General features: G+C 42.1%; 1 protein-coding gene across 1 annotated transcript in view; it reads right to left on the bottom strand.

Moving 5' to 3' along the window:
• The window catches only part of cntnap3 (contactin associated protein family member 3), a 130,904-nt gene that overhangs the window by 49,294 nt on the left and 59,417 nt on the right, over positions 1-22,193 (bottom strand). The window contains exons 6-11 of the mRNA XM_063212756.1: positions 18,274-18,449; positions 16,461-16,589; positions 15,468-15,482; positions 13,817-14,078; positions 9,157-9,306; positions 3,280-3,457 (exon numbers count right to left, since the gene is read on the bottom strand). Of these exons, the coding sequence (XP_063068826.1) occupies positions 3,280-3,457; positions 9,157-9,306; positions 13,817-14,078; positions 15,468-15,482; positions 16,461-16,589; positions 18,274-18,449 (910 nt within the window). The remainder of the gene's footprint in view (positions 1-3,279; positions 3,458-9,156; positions 9,307-13,816; positions 14,079-15,467; positions 15,483-16,460; positions 16,590-18,273; positions 18,450-22,193) is intronic.

Genomic DNA, 22,193 nt, shown 5'->3' with positions numbered 1-22,193 from the left:
GGGTCGGCCGAGGGGTAAACGTGTGCCCTACCATATCAGCCACGGTAGGGCCGAAATCTGGTGTATTTTTAAAAGGGTGTGCTGCCAGGGCTAATGCAGAATGAGCCTGCAAACAGACTATTGGACAGAAAAGTGGGAAAATGGTGATAACAGACAGAGGGAGGGCTGAAGTCTCTCTGTCTCCGTCTGTCTCTTTCGTCTTTGTCACACAGCCATGCAGAGAGAGAGAGAGAGAGAGAGAGAGAGAGAGAGAGAGAGAGAGAGAGAGAGAGAGAGAGAGAGAGAGAGAGAGAGAGAGAGAGAGAGAGAGAGAGAGAAAGGGAGAGAGAATACATCTATCTGTGTGTCAAAGGATGGGTGTGAGAGGAGGAGGTGAGGTCCTGGTTCTGTGTGTTGGAGTCTTCCTCCCATGCTGCATTTAGCCTCATTATGGCTGCTCTGCTCTGCTCGCTGCTCTGGCTGTAAAAGCCCCCTACCTGACTTCAAGTGCACACACACTGACAGCCTTGTGTCCTCCTCCCCCTCCCCCTCCTCCTCCTCCTCCTCCACCTCCTCATTTTATGCCTTCTCCTCCTCCTCCTCATTTTATGCCTTCTCCTCTGTGCCCACTCCCATCCTTCTCGTCTTCTCTCCTTTCATCTCTCCCAGTTCTCATTGCACCCCAAAATACTCTATTTCTAGCCATGATGTCATGATGCCATCCTCTTATTTAGCTTTATCTGCCTACGCAACTGCATCCTCGTCTCTGATTGGCTGATGGGGTTGCAACTAATTCCCTATAACCTGCTAGGCGTCAAACGTGCGACTAAGTTAGGTTACTAATTCTAAACTGCAGGTTGCTATGGCCAAAAGCCAGTCGTTAGTTCTATCGCATTTGTTTATCAAGTCGAGAGTCAGTCGTTAATTCTATCGCATTTGGTTGTCAAGCCAAGAGCCAGTCGTCAGTTCTATCGCATTTGGTTGTCAAGTCTGTCGCCCTAAAAGTTCTACTACATGCATCTGATAGAGGCGTGCCCGATTACGTGCGCACTAAATATTCTGCAGTTGGCACAATTCATTGGTTACAAATTTACAGATAGGCCTAGCAATAGATGACAAAAATACCCTGTACCGAAATTCTAAGCACCTGCCTCGCCATCAATTGTATCGAAACGAGTCACCTCGTCATCTGCTCCACTCCCATGGTTTTTAAAATGTAGGCTATTTCCCGCTGCCTTCCCTTTGGTATTGATATGAAAACATCCTTTTTTTAAAAATAGGCTACTCTCCTCTTGTGGGGAAGGAACACGTGTGAAAGGGGAAGGGAGAGTTATCAAAAATGACCCTAGCGTGGGGAATCTCTCTCTCTCTCTCTCTCTCTCGCTCGCTCTCTCTCTTTTACGCACGAAGTTCACAGGTAGCCTGTGATGATCAGCAGGGGGAAATAGAGGCGTGATGCAACATGTGTCGATTCAGCATGTAGAAATGCTTCGCAAGTTTTTGTTTTTAAACTTCCATCACGCCGTGGTAAATGGCCAAGGGAAAATTAAATAATCACAGCGTCGGCAGGCTACCAAACAAAGATTCTAGGCGCGTCAAGTTGGACGCCCGCACAGCAACATTCTATCTTGATAGAACATGGTTCCTACAACTTTACAGACAATAATAGATTAAAAAGTACCCCACCATAACGGCAGATAAGCGGGATAACGGCCTTCGAGGTCGACCGGTTATAGAAATTAATGGCTTGGCGGAGGCAACTTTGTCTCCGCACTGCGCGCGACGCCAAACTTCGGAGCCGCCGCCTCGCCATTAATTTCGTATAACCTGTCACCTCGTCGGCCGTTATCCCTTACTTACCAGAGATTCTAACATTATATAGGGTGAATTCTGGTAAATTGGGCCACTTTTTTTTGCTTAGTTAATGGACAAAAAGTGGCCCAATTTACCTGAATTCCCCCTAGAGACACACCAAAGTAATGGGTTGCTGGTGCCACACGTGAACAGGTTCCGTATATGCTTAAAGGGGCATGTGTCGTCCTTTTGACCTGAAACAAAAAGTTATTTTTTTCCTCAAAATTCAAACAGTAGGCCTACCATGTTACAGCACTAGGTTTTGCTTGGTCATCGATTCAAGTACGCCTGACCGATTGCTTGTATAAAATCCATGCATCTCATCTCATCCAGGTCTGCATTAAGGGGGTTTTGAACAACTAGAACACAGAAACAAAGAGCCATTGGTGCCTCTCTCTTAGCATATTTACTTTCGCCTCTGTGTCATTCTAAGTCACTCTCTCCCTAACCCCATCCCAGTGTCTTATATTTCGTTGCTTCTCTATTTATTTGTTCTGTTTTTGTTTACTCCCCTTCTCCATCTTTCTATGTCTCTCAGTAACTGCAGCCACCCCCCCCCTCTCTCTGTCGCTTCCTGTCCTCCACTCTACTGCCTCTCATGTTCTTTCCCTGTGTCTTTTCTCTCTCTTAGAGAAAGAGTTACTCACAGCGCCAGCCAGCTGCTTCACTTTTTATTCGCATGCAAGCAAAAAGAGCTCAAATATTTTTTTGTCTTTTTGTTTTGTACATTTAAATGGCTGACTGCAACTGCCATGAACAGCTGTGCTGCTGTAGGAGCAACAATCTCACCCCCACCCTGATTGCCCCAAGGCCCCGTAGTGTACTTCTGTGGCCATTACAGCGTGTGTACCCAATGTGTATGTGAGCACATTACGGCTCATCGTGTGCTATGTGAACTCCAGGCGTACTTGTTTTCCTGCTATCTCTAGCATGTATGGGGCACTGGGGGACTTTCTTGACTTCTGGATGGTCACAGCAGGAGAGCTCATAGCTCCACACTGGGAAAACACACTTCCAGCTTTCTACTGTGGACAGTGGAGGATCATCAAAGAGAAAAGAACATCGCATAAGAACTTCAGCCAAATCTTGAATTGGGAGTTCCTTTCTGTGCATGGAATATGTTGAGGATACATATTCCATGTATTGTATCCACAGGACACAGAATAGAGGCCTGGAAGTACACACATTCACACATTCACACACACACACACACACACACACACACACACACACACACACACACACACACACACACACACACACACACACACACACACACACACACACACACACACACACACACACACACACACACACACACACACACACACACACACACACACACACACACACCATCACATGCATCCAGTGTTGCCATCCCAGATTGCTCTTGTAGCCATAGGTGCTCTAGTAGGTGTACTGTACTGTAGGTGCACCAGCACTCACCGGTCGATGATGCCACAGACGTCCATCTGTAAATCGCTGAAGTTTCCAAGAGCCATCTGCTGGACCTTGATGAGGTCCACCTCTTGGTCTCCCGTGCGGATGAGCCTCATGCACCCCTGGAACACGCTGAAGGGGTTTCGGCAGCCACGATCACCTGATTTACCACCCTCTGGACAACCTGCAATGAGGGGGTACAATCGTCGTTGTTTAGGATTATTGAGCAAATTATCATTGCTTAGTTTGTAGGTTACTTAGAGATTGACTGATGAAGGTCTAGTACCGAAAAACGTTGTTCAGTTCATTAAAGTAAAACAGCGAACTGGTCAGTGTGCGGGAGTTTTTTCAAGTTGTCTGCTGATCTCCGACGCACCTGCCAGTTTAGGTTACTTAGTACGAAAACTATTCACAGTTCCTAGGGGTGTGTTTCCAATGTACTGTAGGCCTAAAAGGTTAAAAGCTATGTGCAGTGTATATACATAAAACGAGATTATGAAGTCAGCCCATTAGTAGGCAGATTATTTATATACTGTACTGTTTATTGGGAATGTGCTTTCAGCGTACTGGGCTGCGTTTCTCGAAAGCGTAGTTGTTAGCCAGTTAGCAACTTCTGTAGTTGCCAATAAGAAATTGCATTGCAAACAACAAAGTAGCTAATGTAGTTGGCAACTTTGCTTTTGAAAAAATGCACCCCTGTATATATAGAGAAAAAAGTTGAATTAGCACATATAGTACTTTTATCCAAAGCCACAGGGTACAGTTCATGTAGCAATGAAGTGCTAGATGCATTGGGGGACAGGTCTTTTCGTTGAATGCATTCTTCCGAGGGGACCATTCGTATGACCATGCATTGCTAAAGGGCATGTCCACCATCCAGGACCATGCAGGAAAGCACTCCCACATCCACAATCCCCAATACTAGCATTGGATTTGAAACTTTGAGCCAAAAAAACAACCTCCTAACTGCTACGCCACTGCTGCTCTAAAGCATCACATTGCATAATACATGAAAATGCTAAAATGTACAAAACCAGCTCATTAGAAGGCTGATTTGTCTACATTTCCCAGGGATGTGTTTTGCTGTATAAAGTAGGCCTACAAAGTCATACAGAGTACTGTATAAAACAACAAACTGCTTAAGAAGTCAGGACATCTGATAAAATGTGAAGGAAGTTAGACATTTAAGTCAGAGGAAAGAATGTTGAATTCTTTCGTCATCCCCCGTTCACACCTACAGAGCCACTGAGCCATAAAATTCTGGATTGGGTGTAAAATTGGGCTCCTGCTTTGCAAAATTGCCAGAGGAACTGAACCATGTGCACTGTGTAATTATGTGTGCATGGCCATTAGCATTCCAAATCTCTAATTAGGAAGTCATCAGCAAAGCCAATACCATATTACAACAGCTAGCTGGCAGGTGATTTCAATCAAAAACAGAAAAAACATATAGTATGTTTTAACTCATTTAAAACATATAACAGCAAAAATATCACATACTACCCTGAATGTAGCATGAGACCTGCTATTCAGAATGTAGCAAGAGAGATGTAGCTGAATGTGAATAGGGATGCAGTTTTTCAAAGTTACATCACAAACTGTACACTAATATTAACAATCAAAATGAAAAGACACTGCAATGCACAAGAACAATGTGATTTGGTCCCTTATCATGACACAAAGAGACAATTAGGCCTAGTATTTTTTTTCGATTACATGCATTGAACTTGCATGTTCAAAACACAATTGCTCATGGTTATTCATTAGTATAGTCCAGAAGTACTTCAAATGTTTTCGTTCCACTTCTCCCTTCCTCTCCACAACTTATCAAAGTGTCTTTGGATGGTCTCCAATATCCTGTGAAATGTATGCCCGCTGCTTCCCGCTTTTATTGAAAACAGCTGAAAACAGCGCAATTGAACAACTTTGCGCAGTGCGCATGAACATGTCTCGCAGGGAGGGTCCCCTTAAGCCATTATCCCTTGGCCAGAATCAGATAAGATATCTTGCCAAAATGGCCGAAATTCTCTTTTAATAAAATGAATTAGTGAAAGCGCCACTTGTAGGCGTACTGTGAATGACATCACTCACTTAGTAATATGTATTATTTTTGGGATTGATTGAGATCACCTTCCCTTTCCAAGTTCTCCTGCCAAATGCAGCATGATTAGCTGGGTTAGATGGCTGACGGCTTTTTGAACATTACCATGGTTATAATACATGTTGTTCATTTTTTTCAGACCACAATTTACATATCACCTTCTGCTTCATAATTACACCATCAACAACCTTCCAATATGTGTCTAGTCTGGGAGAAACACTAAAATTATCATTTCATTATATTTACAAAAATAGAATAGTACAAATGTCAGGCATACATGACCGCTCTCTTTTCAACCTCTGAGACATCTCATCAGCAAAGACTGAGTTTATATTCCTGCAGAAATTAGAAGCAGAGCCAAGATGCAGTCGTATTTTAAAACAACATTGCACATGCAATGAAAAGTTCTGTTATAGTCAAACATAGTATTTGTCACTTTGCAGAGTACAGGCTGGCCAAAGCATACTCACTTGTGCAGACAGACATGCGTTAATTTAGCATCCACTTTTGAACTTTTGCTCCAGAGTCTACCTCTCTTATTATGTAAGAGGATGAGAAAAGATAAGAGCAGCGTCCAACAGGCACTACACATGATCCATATCCATCAGGATTTTTTTAAATACTTTATTGTGTGAAACAATGTATTCATTTAGCATTTTCTGTTGTTACATCTCACAGATATCACACATTTTTCCCATTTTTTTTTATATCACACCCTGTGTGTAGAAATATAATAATAATAAACATAAAAAAGTAAAATCACACAAACAACAACAATGGCAACAACTTTAAGTCATTGTCAATCTAAGGAATGAAACAAAGGAATGGCTCATAGTATTCTTCATTATATCTCGGTATCTTGGTACACTTCTTTACCACACTTCTGTTCCTAAAAGGAAGTTAAATAATAAATAATAAATAATCAAATAAATAAGTAAATAGATAAAGAAGAAGAATGATTCAATAAATAAATAAAAAGTACACAAAGAAAATCCCTTGCCATTGGTTTCCATACATATTCTTATATTGGCTTCGTCACCTCTTTTACACTAGAACCCCCACCCCACCCACTCTCTCTCTCTCACACACACACACACACACACACACACACACACACACACACACACACACACACACACACACACACACACACACACACACACACACACACACACACACACACACACACACACACACACACACACACACACTCACACTCACCCTTCACCACCCCGTTCCCCCATGTTTTCATAGTCACCTTCTCCATTTCATATATGTCGTGAACTGAGGCTACCCATTTTTTGACATTTGGTGCGTCTGGTATCTTCCAGTGCCTTGTTATTTGTTTCAAAGCAGTGATTCTAAGAACCCAAAAGAAATGTATGTGTTCAATACTTATATTAGGCAGTATTCCAAGCATTATATTATGCTGCTGAATTGGGACATTTGTTCTCAAAAATGTCTTTATTGACCCCATTACCTTTTCCCAGTAGGGTTTTAATCTGTCGCATGTAAAGAAAATGTGTGTGTGATCCGCATTACTGTTCCCACAGTTTCTCCAACAACTGGAGGTAAACTGTTTGTATTTTATTGTTGATGGTGTTCTAAAGTACCTTATGTTTACTTTCCATGCAAATTCCTGCCAGTATATGGAGTGGTTATAAATATCTTTGAAGGTCTGTTCCCACTCCTTTTCAGAAATTGCTGTTTTCAGTTCATCTTCCCACTTCTCTTTTATATGATTTATTTTCCCTTTGTTCTGTTGGAGTATCCTGTAAATTTGTCCGGTTACATTTGTTATACTTCCGATTTCAAGTCGTTTGTAAACACTGAACACTGATTCAGTAATTTTTTCATAATGCTTTTCTAAAATGTGTCAGAGGGATACTTTTTTTTAGCTTGCTTTAAAAAAATACTGAAGGCCACACTGACTGACATTTAGAGTGCTAACCACATATCTAGAATCTTACACTACAAGGTCTTCCTGCTTGTTCTCCTCCATGCTCCATTGATGCTAGAAACACAGTAAAAGACTCTTGAGAGAATGCTAGGACTTCCTGCGTCAATGGGTCAGTGAAGGTGAATGAACACACGTGATGAATTTTTACCCAATATGTGTTGCCAGGCCTGAGTAGTCCACTCAATATTGCTTTTTACGACTGTACTCTGCATGAACCAGAGCCAAGGCACTGGCTGACCTCGACTACAGATCATTGTTTCCAACAGTCAGAGAACAATGGCTGTGATGCTAAGAGAGGGAGGGCTGGAAGCACTGTCACTGAACTAAAGCATAATGTTTGATTATGTGTTCTCCAATCTGACAGTTGGAAAGGGCTGAAGGTAGACCCAATATTTTAAAGTTCATAGGAAGTACAATAAGTGCCTATCGGCAAAATCAATATATGCCCACTGAGAGACTCCATTTTCTTAGATAAAAGTGGAAGTAAGAGAAAGTGTTCTCTAGGCCACAAGAGTTCCATCCCAGCAGAATATGCAAGTTCAATGTCCTTTTTTATCTCTATGGGTTTCATCCAAAGTCTTGAAACAGATTTTGAGCATGCTGACAAAAATGATGTGCACTGTGGTCCTTTACGGGTTGCTCAGGTAGACAAGCACAAGAAAACCACAAAAAGGCAATCCTCTAGGCAGAATCATCAATTTTATTGGAAAGGTTTCAGTGTCACTCAGTAGCTGGTAAGGGAAAGAAAGTGGACCATTTTTTCTTCACTGAATCAATGTTTAGGTGGGGTAATGCACTGGTAGGACAGTTCGACTTCAGCACTGATACATTCTTTATTAAACATCTATTTAGAGGTCTTATTTAGAGGATAATGTGATGTGCTCAAATCAATTTGTTTATCTGTTCAACATGAAATGGTGCGGAGGATACACCGTGATGATGAGAAAACTGCCTTGCACTTTTGTCATTTTTCTACCTTCAGATTATGGCCAATAGGTGGGAAAAAAATATTTGCCTTGGTACACCAAACTATTTGGGGAAACTAGATAGACACAATACAACGGGCAACAGCATGCTGGCTTTGAATAACATTAAATCTTTGAAGTAGCCCAACAAAGCTGATCCAAGATACAAAATAACTGAAGCTACATATGATGAGAGAGAGCATCAAAATACGAGTCTGTGAATAAAAAAAGTAAAACTCAGACCAAAATAACAACACAAGCAGGGGATGGAGGGGGAGAGAGAAAATTACAGTAATAGATAGAAACAGTTTGCTATTCTGAGTCGTCTCATGTGAAAATCCCACATGATCAAAATGCCTGTCCTGAAGTTCATTAAGATAGACTTTGAGGAGCTAAATAAGTGTGTGGATTTAGCTGGGAGATGGTTCCATCCACCCACCTCCGAAAAACAGCTGATTCTCTGGGCTGAAAAAAAACTATTTGAGGAGATTAGATGCAGTGACACTGCAGCTGGCAACAGTGGGGCAGACCGGCTTTGAAAAATATGATCTTTGAGGTAGCCCAACGACAGTGAGCCAAGATACACAAGCTGAAGCTGCAGATCAGACGAGTGGATCATAAAAAGGGGCAGTGAATTAAAATGTCAAAATCATTCCGAAATAACGACAAAAGCAGAGCAGGGAAGGGATATAAAAAGAGGAGTAAAATATAGACGTGGTGTGTTATGGTGAGTCTTTGTATATGAAAATCCTTTGAGATCAAAATGTTGACTGTCTATGAAGTTAACAAAAAATAGACTTTGTAGAGCTATATCAGTTTGTGAAGTTGAGCATAGGGATCTGGCTCCATCCACCCACCTCCGAAAAACAGCTGATTCTCTGGGCTGACGGGGAAGGTGGGGTTGGCTTGTGCCGTGCCTCCATCATCTCCATCCACAGTGATGGCCAGACGACCTCTTCGTCCAATCAGATGCACCGTGTGCCACTGGCCGTCATTCAGCCCTGACCCTGTGGAAGGAAATAAACAGCTTAAAGCCATCTTTAATTAATGACATCTTTTAGTTACAGTTTGTTTATTTTCCACTGCATTTACTTAATTCCGTCCTTTTTATTGTAGAGACCAGAGAGGGTGTTTTAATACCATATCTTAACTGAGACAAATGAATCAGATCAGGTGAGAGAAAAAAAAATGTATACTGTATTTCCGGTGCTTGCGTTTTTATTATTTCACATTATACTCATATTTGGGATATATTACTATACCTTTTACTTCAATCAAACTCCACCATCTGTCCCAATTATCTCACACCTCTTCTCTGTCTCCCTAGCCATTTACAAGATCATCCAACTTCATTAACACATTGAATGTCTTGTACAGAGTGTCTTGTTTCTAAATTTAGGAATTAAAACAACATATTGTTACAGGTTTGGCGCTCAACGCATGGGAGCAAAAAAAGTGTTATTACGTTTCTGGCATTCAATGTGTTAATATAGAAATTCAATAGGTTACACCTGCTGCAGTTGAAAATGACCGTGATACTCAAATCCTTGGCAGAGATGTAACTACGTATATGCTTTAATTTTTAAAAAGTCATCAGGTTTGCATGCAGCTTCACTCTTTCAACTTCCACAACAGTGGAAAAATACTGTGTGAAGGACAGGATGCAGGGTTGTCAGATTGGGATTTAATTGATTAATTGAGTGGATTTTAGTGCCTCTTCGGGCAGTTTTGAAATCATCAGCTACATCTGGCAACCAGGTAGACCAGTAGGCTGGTGTCTTTACCAGCAGGGAGTGTGTGGGGCAGCTGAGGCAGTGCCAGGATGTAGATGTATGGCTCTGGCCTTTTGAAAATGCGAAAGGGAGAAATCTCATAAAGTCTTGTTGAACTTGCGGGCACTGTAAATGTTCAGAAGGTTACAGTATACTAAAAATTGGTGACGAAGCAGCCCAGTGTGTATCTCTTATAAGGGGTCTTACACACCAGAGCGGTAAAGCGTCGCGGAACGGCCGCGTTTTTTACTGGCGTCGGTGAAAATACACTGAAACATATCTGTCCTTACACACCAACCGGCGGTAGTCCAGCGTCAGCGGCGCGGGAGCTGTCTCCGCGCCGCGCTGCATTTGGAAAATAGAACTCGAGCTTATTTTTCACGCCGGCGACCGGCGGTGTCCCTTTCCAATGAATGGCAAAGTAGCATGCTAGCTTTGGCTGTGGGGAGGGTTTTGAACAGGACTGGCCGCGCACGCCGACGCTGTCAGTGTGAAAGGCAGAGAAAAACACACCGGCCGAAACTAAGCAGAAAGACCGCGTTCGTCCCGCGACCGCTCCGTTCCGCCTTGGTATGTTTTGGCCCTAAGAGTTGAACACACTTACCACAGATAAGATTATTTACGATTATAAAAGAATGTTTAACGTCCACCTTCCACTCATATGAAACATGGCATTTAGAGAGCAGCATTGCAAGGTTAAGAAAAAAATTTCACAACTAGTCAGACATATGGAGAGAGACCTTGGATTAGAATTTTCTTGAGGACCCTTACATGTCATACTGCGATAAGCCCCTTCAGTTGGCACAACTTAAAAAAATAACAACACATGGCAAGGTGTTAATCATTGCTTCAGAAAATAAAAAAAACTGCAAACATTTCAATCCATTTGATTTTTAAGAGCAAACAAATCACCAGAAAGATAAATAGAGTGATTACTGGAATCACCTGAGGTAACTCTCATTCAGAGCATGTATTATAAAATTGTTTTTAACAAAATGGTAATGACCGAGGCTTCTCAGCTAAAAAAAAAAAAAAGAATCTGGTCGCCAGAATGAGGGGGACCTTGGTAGTGTGGGGGCCCTAAGCCATCTGGGCTGAGCAATGCATCACTTTAGAATAGGAACCCTTATTCCACATCTGTTTTGACACTGTTCAGGGTTTGTTCACACAGTGTGTCGGGAGCTTATACACATTGTATTCTTCCACTTACTACTTACTAATAAAATAGAAATGTAGGCTTACTGGTCCTTACTAAGGTTATATTAGTAATAAATCCCTATTTGGGCATGAACAAGACATTTGTGAAGACATGCTTAACAACTGTCTGATTTTGCTTAGTACATGCCTTACAAGTTACTTACACAGGCATTAATATTGTATGTATTGGTGCTAATAGATGTATCCCTAAAATAAAGTGTTACCGATTGTTTTTAACAAAATGGTAATGACCAAGGCTTCTCAGCTAAAAAAAAAAAAAAATTCTGGTAGCCAGCTATCTAAACTAACTGCAGAAATAAGCCACGCGTTTGAGGGGGGGAAATGCATGTATTGGCAGGGCTTTGACTTTTTCCTTTTGATTTTTTTTAGTTGAAAAAAAAAAATTACAGTACTTGGCAGGATTTACAGGGTTTCCCTCCAAGTGCACACCACACTGGACTGAAATTAAGAGGAACCAAGACTGCAGTAAGGAAGATTTAGGTTAAATTACTTATTGGAATCACCTGCGTTAAGAGGGTCACAAAAAATGGCAAGGGGTTTGGCTTTTACTGAAGACAAATGTGACACTGACAGAAGTCACTACAGTCATTGGCAGCACTTTTATTTGTTTAATTTTTTTAAATATATTTCTTATCTTCCTTCTTTTTTTGTCCTTATTTCCAGACCTGCAAACTCGTCAAAGAAAAAAAGGTGACAGTCTCCAGCGGACCAACACCCCCCCCCCAAAAAAAATAATCGACGCAGAGCAGCACCATGGCAAAGCAACGGGGCCTACATAGCCTACACCACACCAGTAAAAGATATGAGGCAAATACTTAATTTCACCAAATTCTCTTGCTCTTCAAACCACTTTGAACTACCATAATCTATTAACTACACTCACTGGCCTCTTCATTAGGAACACCTCTCTAATGTTAACCCCCAAGGTTGTGTGCTAAGCCCACTCCTGTACACCCTATACACTTACGACTGCACCCCCTCTCACTCCAGCAATAGTATCATCAAGTTTGCTGATGACACCACCATCGTAGGTCTCATCTCCAAGGGAGACGAAACTGCATACAGGGAAGAGGTGCAGCGTCTATCGGTCTGGTGCAAGGAGAACAACCTGTTCCTAAACATCTCAAAAACAAAGGAGTTGATAGTGGACTACAGGAGGACAAAGGCTAACATTCAACCGCTGGTCATCGATGGGGCCTGTGTGGAGAGGGTCTCTGATTTCCGCTTCCTGGGCGTGCATCTGAGGGACGACCTTACTTGGAACACCAACACCACTGCCACCATCAAAAAGGCACAACAGAGACTGTACTTCCTTAGGGTCTTACGGGCTAACCATCTACCCCAAAGTCTACTGGTGGCCTTCTACCGGAGCTCCATAGAGAGCATCCTAACATACTGTTTATGTGTGTGGTATTCCAGCTGCACAGCAGCGGACAGAAGAGCTCTTCAGAGAGTGGTCAGCACAGCTCAGAAGATCACCAGCTGTCCCCTGCCCTCTTTAGAGGAGTTGTTCTCCTGTCGCTGTCTAAAGAAAGCCAAGCAAATCATCAGAGACCCCTACCATACTGGACATAAACTGTTTGAGCTGCTGCCATCAGGCAGGCGTTACAGGGCTCTGGGTACAAAAACAAACAGGCTAAAAGACAGTTTTTATCCAAAAGCAATCTACACACTTAATTTTGCACAGCTGACTTTTTAAAATCTTAATTATTTTTATACAGTTTATAGGTTCTTTGTTGATTTTTAAGCACCGTGAGCATCTGCACTTTACCAATTTCGTTGTACCTGTACAATGACAATAAAGTTTCATTCATTCATTCATTCATTCATTCATTCATTCATTCATGTTGGGTTGGATCCCCTTTTGCCTTCAGAACTGCCTGCACTGCCTACTCAGGTAGGCTGTGGCATTCCAACAAAGATAAATTGGTACTAATTGGGCCAAATAGTGTCACGAAAATATCCTTATCTTATTATATCTCCAGTCTGAAACATTGATATAAGGCAGGGTTGACCCATGTTTTCAAGTTGCTGACGCCAAATTCTGACCATTCCACCTGAGTGTTGCAGTAGATATCAAGACTCATCAGAGCAGGCAACATTTTTACAATCTTCTAAGTTAGTGTTCTTTATGGTGACACCCCCCCCCCCCCAAAAAAAAAAAAACCCTCCGGTTCTACATGATTCATGTGAATGACCTAATTGGCCGGGGAAAAGGTGACTGTCACCAAAAGGTGACGAGTTTGCAGGTATGTATTTCTGACAGGATACTGAAGGAGAGACAGGAAATGAGTGGGGAGAGAGAGATGGGGAAGGATTGGCGAATGACCCGGGCCGGAGTCGAGCCCAGGTCGCCGGCGTAGTAATCCAGTGCCCTACCGTTGGGCCATGGCAGGGCCTGGCAGCACTTTTACATTACATTACATTACATTTAGCAGACGCTTTTGATAAAAGAGACTTACAAGTACTTATAGGTTCTCAAGCTATGTCTTCACAACACTGGACTGAACCTCAAAGTGCCCCTGACCTGCAGTGATGTCGATGAGTACACGGCCGGCCTTGTGGATCTGCAGCCTGGCCCTGGTGTCCCTCAGGTACAGCCAGGTGCTGCCGGCCTGCTGCTGGAGGTCAAAGGTCAGCAGAAGCCCCGCTCTGTTCCACGTCCTGAACTCCAGGCTGACAGAAAGGTCGTCACTGGGCACGCTCAGTGGCAGCTGGAGAAAACTTCCAGGGCTGGAAAACGTTACCGGCACGTCTATTGGCTCAGTGCAGGTGAACGAGACAGCACCCTAGGGAACAGTATATGTGTGGAAGAAGCTGTTAATTCCTGTATGGCAAAAATAGGATTCTTCCATTTGCTCAGTAACACATGATATTGACTTAATGGTTTAATATGCCAATGTTGTCGAAGCAAGCCTGAGATATTTAGCAGTTGCACTTAAGACGTATTTAGCATTTATCGCTTTCATCTACTGTATAACACCTGGAGGCAAAAAAGTGTAAATTTCATCAGTGGTTGTCTCAGAAAACTCAGGTGTAACTCAGAAAATTACGTTATTGAACTACAGTAGGGATGCAAATGATCGATTATCATTAATTATTAGTTGATAGCCTTATCGATCGACTTACGATTAATTGATAAGCAGCATTTTTACCCCGAAATTTCAATGTTTCTCAAAAATAATCTACTAAACCCAAACATTTTCATTAAAAAGTGAGATAAAATACCACTTTTAAATGAATTCTACTTCAATTATTTAATCCAAAGGTGATTTAAATATCCCCACTATTCACACCCCTCTTCACACACACTCTTCACATGTCCAGTCTCTTGTCAGTTGAATTGTCGATTAATTGCGATTAATGTTTTTTTTTATCGATTAAGGCAATTAATCGCTTGCATCCCTAAACTACAGTATGTACTCTATTACAGTATATGCTGTACCTGACTTTCGTCTACTGTAAACCAGAATGGGGAAACGTTTTCAGGTTAGTAAATAAAGTAGAGATGCACAGGATCCAAGATCCGGTTCCGGATCCGGCAGCATAATAGGGCTTTTCACAGGATCCGGGTCCGGCAGGATCTTAAGCAGTGGATCCGGTATCCGGTAGGATCCTAAAAATCAGGATCTGGTGCATCTCTAGTTTTTACACAGCCTAGGCTTTTCAGTCAGTCTTTCATAACCCCAATCGCTGGATGGAGTGAAAGCCCTTTGGAAGCGGCCGTTGCAGGCAGTGTGGCAGTAAGCCAATGAGTCTAAAAAAATAGTTTGAGCCGACGTAATAAAAAGGGCCCATGTTTGCGAGTAGGCTATGTGTTTCAACCCTTTCGTAGGATCCGGTATCCGGTTCCAGATCCGGCAAGATCTTATGCAGTGGATCCGGTATCCGTCAGGATCCAAAAAATCAGGATCCGGTACATCTCTAACATAAAGAGTGACAGAATATGATCAAATGCAGAATACGTTGAATAAAAAAATGCTTTTAACTACCATCCAAAGTATATATCAGCAAAGATCACGTCTGTACATTTAACCTGATCTCCAAGGTTTTAAAACTTGTTTTTGAAGCCAAATCTATGCACATTCGGTGCATTGCCATGGGCAATGTGTGCAAAGCAGTCCATTTTCGTCCTGAAATTGAGAGCATTGAATGCCGGTCACTCACTTCTGCTTTACAAGTTTCTGTACTTGCTGGATGGACAGGAGAAGGGCGAGGTCAAATCAGGATATACTACTACAGCTTTAACGCAGCTTTAAACAAACAGCACTTTTCCCTGCAGAGCTCAACACAGCACTTTATCCGCCACCTCTTCAATTCAGACCCCACTCATTGGCAAACTGTGCACAGCCTCTAAGACCATTTTGTTTTGTGATGGCTCTGAAAAAAAAGAAAAAAAAAAACGAAAGAGAGAACAGCTGCCTGGATTGATCGTAGGCTCCATAGGTACCCTCAATAAGTCCCTTACCTTGGCCGGGCATTGCTGTGTTGTTGTATAAAGAACAAGAATGACGTGTTCTGTTTTTGTATTCTGTTTATAAATGAAAGTGAACGGCAGATGTTCAGTCCTCATGTACTCGAAAAAAGTTCCTCATTATAAAAAAGGGCACACCACAGACACTGGCCTTGTCACGCAGTGTATGGAATGCCATTGAGAGGATTAATAAAATATGAGATTAGATCAAACGGCAGGGGAAAGGGGATAGGAAACTTGTGTGGCAGTAAACACATCGATACATACAAGTCACAAGACAACGTACACGTATCTGCCTGTGCATTGGTGACAGACTGACTAACATCAGAGCTGCTGTTGATGTTGTTTTTCATTGTGTTGCAAGCAGGCAAATCAACTCCCACTAGCATGAAATTCTCTTCAGAAGCTTGGTGATGTGGGGGGGCGCTGTGGCGCAGTGCGCTAAGCCCCCCACATTTGGGCTTGCATGCCCACGGGGACCCCGGTTCGAGTCCGGCCGGGGTCATTTCCCGATCCCACCCCGTTTCTCTGTCCCACTTGCTTCCTGTCACCATCTCGTACTGTCCTATCAAAATAAAGGCATAAAGCCCCTAAAAATATATAAAAAAAAAAAATTAGAAGCTTGGTGATGTGTGTGTGTGTGTGCGTGTGCGTGTGCGTGTGCGTGTGTGTGTTGGCAACCTACCGTTATGGAGACATGACGTCCTTCCTTAGCCAGGTTGACAATGTTCATGTCATTGTACATCACGTTTTCCATGCAGCCAACAAAGTTCTTCTTGGAGAGAGTTCTCGACGCCGAAGGACCCGACACGCCACCGAAGCTAATCTTGGAAAAAGAAGAACAGGCTTTGTTATAATCTCCAACAGCAAATGAAGACGTCTCTGCGTAGTAACTTAAGCGCAGATAGGATCACCGGTGATCTGATTCACTGCTTGCAAAAAAACTCAAGTTAAATCATAACACCATAGAATTAGCATTCGGCCCAGATAGAGAAATTCTGAGGCATTCAAGGTTACAATGTTTTACTTGTGTACAATGCATTGTAGCCAAATAAAAATTGAAAAAATTGTAACCGTGCCTCAGAATGTTTCTATCTGTACCAAGTTTGAGAGCCCCCTACACTGATGAGCACCTAGGAAAAAAGGTGAAGATCCAGAAGCACTCCGATTTCATTGTTTGTGTTTGATAGCTATGACATTACCAAAAGTCTTAACTCAAAGACACACACGCAAGCACGGACACGTGCACATATACAGTACATACAAAGAGATGTACTGTATGTACATCATATGCATCTCCTATCACAGGGGTATTCAATTAAAAGTCACCAAGGGCCAGTTTTTCAAATTTTCTTCAGTGAAGGGGCCGAATAGAATCTGTATAACTGCGAGCAGCACGGTGTCTGAGGTTAGGGTGCGAAATAAGCGGATAGCTTTCCATATAGAACAGATATTCGCTTCTCTATTTCTTAGCAGCCTTAGGATGGTCTATTTATGACACTGTTTCATATAAGATTTCACTGTCTCATGTGAATGCATAGTAGAGATATCCCCAACCTGAAGTGTTAGCGATCGCAAATTATGCACAGACACATATAGCACACATACAGGTATTTGTTTCCATTTTGTTCTGACCTAAGGGGGGGGCAAAACCTTGTCATCCAGGGGCCGCATCTGGCCCCAGGGCCTCCATTTGAATAGCCCTGTCCTATCTGATCTGTGCTATTATTATAGACATGAACTATCACTGAGTAGATTACTACAGCTCACATGTAGTACATACAGAAGGAAATGAACAAGCTTTGTTAAAATCTGCAACAGTAACTGTAGACTTATTTTTCATCTAGTCTGAAAATATTTTTAGCTAGTAACTTTCATCTGCAAACAACCACGACAATGAAAGGACAAAAAAACAATCAGGACTGGAACTATAATGAAAACAAGCCCCTAGTACATTGCCAGTGCCAACAGATTAGTCCTTCCATAACCTTCAGCTTTAATTGCACCCCTATCCCGCAAAGGCTTGGCTATAGTTTAATTTCTAACCATGCTAATTTCCCCCCAAAATAATTCTGAGCATCAGGTCTGGTAAACTGAACTGCCAATTTCACTTTGACCCATTTACTGCACTGTATGGAACAGCAGGCAGGGATGGGAGTGGAGTGGTGGGTATTGAAGGATGCAGGCACAGAGAACGAGGGAGAAAAAGAACATAATATACTGAATTTGAAAAAAAAACACCAGAGTGAGTGACAACCAAAGAGAGAGAAATGGAGACCAGAGGGAGAGAGAGCACGAGAAAGAGAGATTGTGGATAGAATGAGAGTACAGAGTAGGGGGGGGGTACATGCACACACAGGGAATGATAGTGAGCATGAGAGTGAGAGAGTAGAGAGAGAGGGGGGAGAGAGAGAGAGAGAGAGAATTGGTGTGAAGAGACGGTGTGACTTTCGCAGGGCTGAGCATATGAGTGGAATGATGTAGCGACGGGTCATCAACCAGCAACACACCTCGCTGATGTCAGAAAGACTCAGGTGGCCCGGCACGTGGAGCTGCTGGCTGCTTTTGTCCACTGTAAGGTTGAGGTGTCTGCTGACGCGCTCGATCGTGACGGAGTGCCAGTGCTGGTCGTACAGAAGACTCCCCAGCGACGCAGAGGTGTGAAAGTCGGGAGATGAATGCTTGCCTGGGATGGTGGGAATGGAGAGAGAACAAAGTTGTAATCAATACTTCAAAAAATACAGTATATATCATGCACACTTATGGTGCACCATATATATTGGATTTAGATTTATCAAATTAGAAATGAGTACATATGTCCCCCAAAACAATATTTTGTCTCGGTTTTAACACTTAATATGTTGTCTTTTCACTATTCTCCATCTAATGAATAGATTGAATGTTTTGAAAATGATAGCATTTTGATTTTATTCACTGTTTACCAAACGTCCCAACTTCACCGGAGTTGGGGTTTGTAATACCATGGATGAAAAGTGAGTGCCACATAAAACAGAGAGAACCAAAATACTAAATACTAAAAGAAACTATTTCATGTCAATATGTTCATACACGGGTATGCATGCCATCAAAACATGTGCAAACACAACCATACGTCTAGACACATGTAAGTCTGTACATTTGTAGTTGTACATCTGTATAGTCCATACGCATCGACATAGTGAAAAATAGTAGATAAAAGAGAATATAGAGGAGAGGATACAAGTCATACTCTGCCAAAACATTTACATTGGTCACATGATTGAATGTATACATGGGTGTTTTTGTTTATAAACACGGTGTTGTGGGGAGGGGCAAGACACTGACAGCCAGTCACGTGAGCTAATTTTTTGACCGACAGCAATTTCCAAGAATCAGAGGTTGAGTTGTGCGCAGCCAAGGTCGCGCAGCCAGGGGAAAACAAAAATTTAGAACCTATGTATTGTTCAAAGGGATACTTAAAAAGAATGACCTGGACCTTAGCTAATGATATGGACCTTAGATATGGGCCTTAAATTTAAAAGCATGGCTTCCAATCTCTTTTGATATTCTTGGGACAGAAAAGAACATATGATCATGGTGTCTTGGGGCATAAGATGAGCAGTAAGGGATTACAGTAAGTACTGTTTTAAATAAAGAGGCTAATTGAAAAAGATGCATTTATAAATTAATTGTAACCAATGAAATGGTCTAGCCCATGGTGATAGAAGATTAATTTGTTGGTGCATATAACAGTGATGAAGGGTCAAGAATGGACACCTCAACAAAAATCTACATATCCTACTGTATTATGGACAACGCTTTGAGATTAAAGGTGTGAGCCTGTTATGTTCAGGTAAAGAGTGTCTGCATAGTCAATAATGATGGGAAATAAAAGTTGAGTCACAATTTTTAATCATGTGTCTTGTGTGAAGCAGTTAATTGAACTTTTGTGAAGAAGCAAAAAGTAAAGTGTACATGTTTGCCTTGCATTACAGTTACAATTCAAGGAAGTAAGAAGTTATGTCTACACATTACAGGAAGTAACAAGTAATGTTTTCACATTACAGAGAGTTGTCTTCACATTACAGAGAGTTGTCTCCACGTTTTCCTTTCTATTACCAACTCTCTGATTGTGTCAGCAGCACAGACCATTAGACCTCTCAACCGTTGTTCCTTACTCCTTTTTCACACTAGAGGTGAACTGCCTCCTTTTTCATTTTGTCCTTTATTCCATACTGGCCATGTTTACTGGCTCTAACCTTTGACCAGCACATCTCTTTCGTCGGTGTGTGTGCGCGCGCGTGGGCAATAAGAGGACGGCTGTCTATTTAAGTCTGAAGCACAGACAGCAAAAAGACCTTTTGAAGTGTGTGGTGCCCATAGGCCACTGCGCTCGGTATCTCCGCTTGCCTCCTAACAGTCATGGCTGGTGAAAAAGTGTCAAAAAATGAATGGCAAGCCACCACACCATCACACCCGGGGGGAAAAAACCCTTCTGTGGGCAGGAAACAAGCTAACAGTATGCACTGCAGTTCTCGAAATTAGACTGGACCACAGAGACCCATTTCATGTTCGAGTCCTATTGTACGGGCAAACAGACCATGAAATTTCTCAGTTGGAAATTACAGGAAGTGGCCGGTGACATGTCGTATAGAGACTTTACGCCATGGAGAATGAGTCAGACTCGCACATAAGAGAAGATTGGATGGGCAAAAAAATGGGAAAAGAAAATGAAAAATACAAAGATTAAATCATTCAGGCAGGAATTATAATTTTCTTTTCACATGTTAATTCAGTTCTGCCTCTGGCTCTCTTTGGATTCGTCCAACCAACCTCACACCCATTGAGAGGTTAAAAAAAATGTTAAGCTCTATGAAAGTGCCTTCATAGTGCTGACCTTTGGAACAGTGCAATAACAATACAATTGAACTTGAGGAATTAAGTGCCCCTCAATGGATATGCCATTTGACCTTGACTTATTTTACTGCATTGCTGCCAGTGCTGTACATACTGTATGCCAACTTGACCTCTCACAATGAGGGAATTTATCTTCACATTAAAGAGATAGACAAAACCATTTCTACAAATGAGCTGGGATCATTGAGAATGAAGGGGACTGTAGACTGGGCATACAAAGATACCGCCATAGAACAGAGGGACATGGAGTATGAAATCTAGCCTATTTTCTTTTTTATTAAGTGTGAGCTTACCTGGAGTCAGGCAGCGCAATGGCTGATAACAGGGACCAAAATGAATGCCCGAGTATTGTTGTGAAATGGCGACAATTAATGTCACCAGTGAAGAATGGATGGCATCAAAATTATGTTTCATATATACAGTGTAACTATTTGTATACACTGGCAAATTGTGTTGCAAAACGTACAGTGGAGTAAAATTGTGGAAAGGAGGACTGGTTTTAACCACAATACATGTGTTAGCAAAAGCAAGGTAAAGACCCAAGGCATACTGCAAATCCTGCAGTTCCTTCTCAAAATGATGACATCTGTCACAGTGTACAAATAATCTCGGCAACATTCAATGTACAGACAGCCATATTAATGTGTCTATATGTGCATGCAGGGCAGGTATAAATGTATGTGAAGTGTGATGAATGTTCCCAGAATACTATGCAATCACACATCTCATGCAGGACAGACAGTTCTGCACAACAAAACTGACATATCTGAAACCCAGCAGAGCAAAATGAGACAGTCAGGAGGATGGAAATGAGAATGGAGAAAGGGATGATCAGGGAAACAAACAGAGAAAATATGACAGATAACGAGGCAGAGCCAGAGAGAGGGAGAGAGAGAGACAGAGAGAAAGTACAAGAGAAAGAGAGAAAGTACAAGAGAATGAGAAAAGAGAAATAGAGAGAAAAATAGAAAGTGATATAGAGACAGAAGCAGACAAAGGGAGACAGAAAGAGAGAGAGAGAGAGAGAGAGAGAGAGAGAGAGAGAGAGAGAGAGAGAGAGAGAGAGAGAGAGCAAGAAAAGACAGAGAAAAAAAGATGGTAAAAAGGGATGTACAGAAAAACATAAACAGACAAAGGGAGAGAGAGAGTGAGAAAGAGAAAGAAAAGAGACACATAATCAGGAGAAGCGAGAGAGAAAGGCTTTGAATGTGGCAGCAGCTCAGCTGCTTTGTCACTCGATATCCCAATCAGCACCAGCCGAGCAACATGCAATCTCTCGTCCGTCATAACAACGGATGGCTTTAATTTTCACCTCTCTAGTTGGTTTGTTAGAGGAGGAAGAAAGGAATGGAAATGCACCACGCGACACACTTGTCAAGACCAGACCTGTCGAAAACCAGACACAACTTGTTTCCAAAAAGCTCTGAATTTCGTGAATATGGTAAGAGTGCCCTTAAATTATTTGGTACCGTTCACACATTACGCATACATAGAAAATGAGATGGGAGAGATTTACTCCTCAAAGGATGTTGCC

Source organism: Engraulis encrasicolus, chromosome 12 (assembly GCF_034702125.1).
Source record: "Engraulis encrasicolus isolate BLACKSEA-1 chromosome 12, IST_EnEncr_1.0, whole genome shotgun sequence".
NCBI classification, from domain to species: Eukaryota; Metazoa; Chordata; class Actinopteri; order Clupeiformes; family Engraulidae; genus Engraulis; species Engraulis encrasicolus.
Note: the sequence above shows the minus strand (reverse complement) of the source record. Positions and strands in the feature narration are given on the sequence as shown.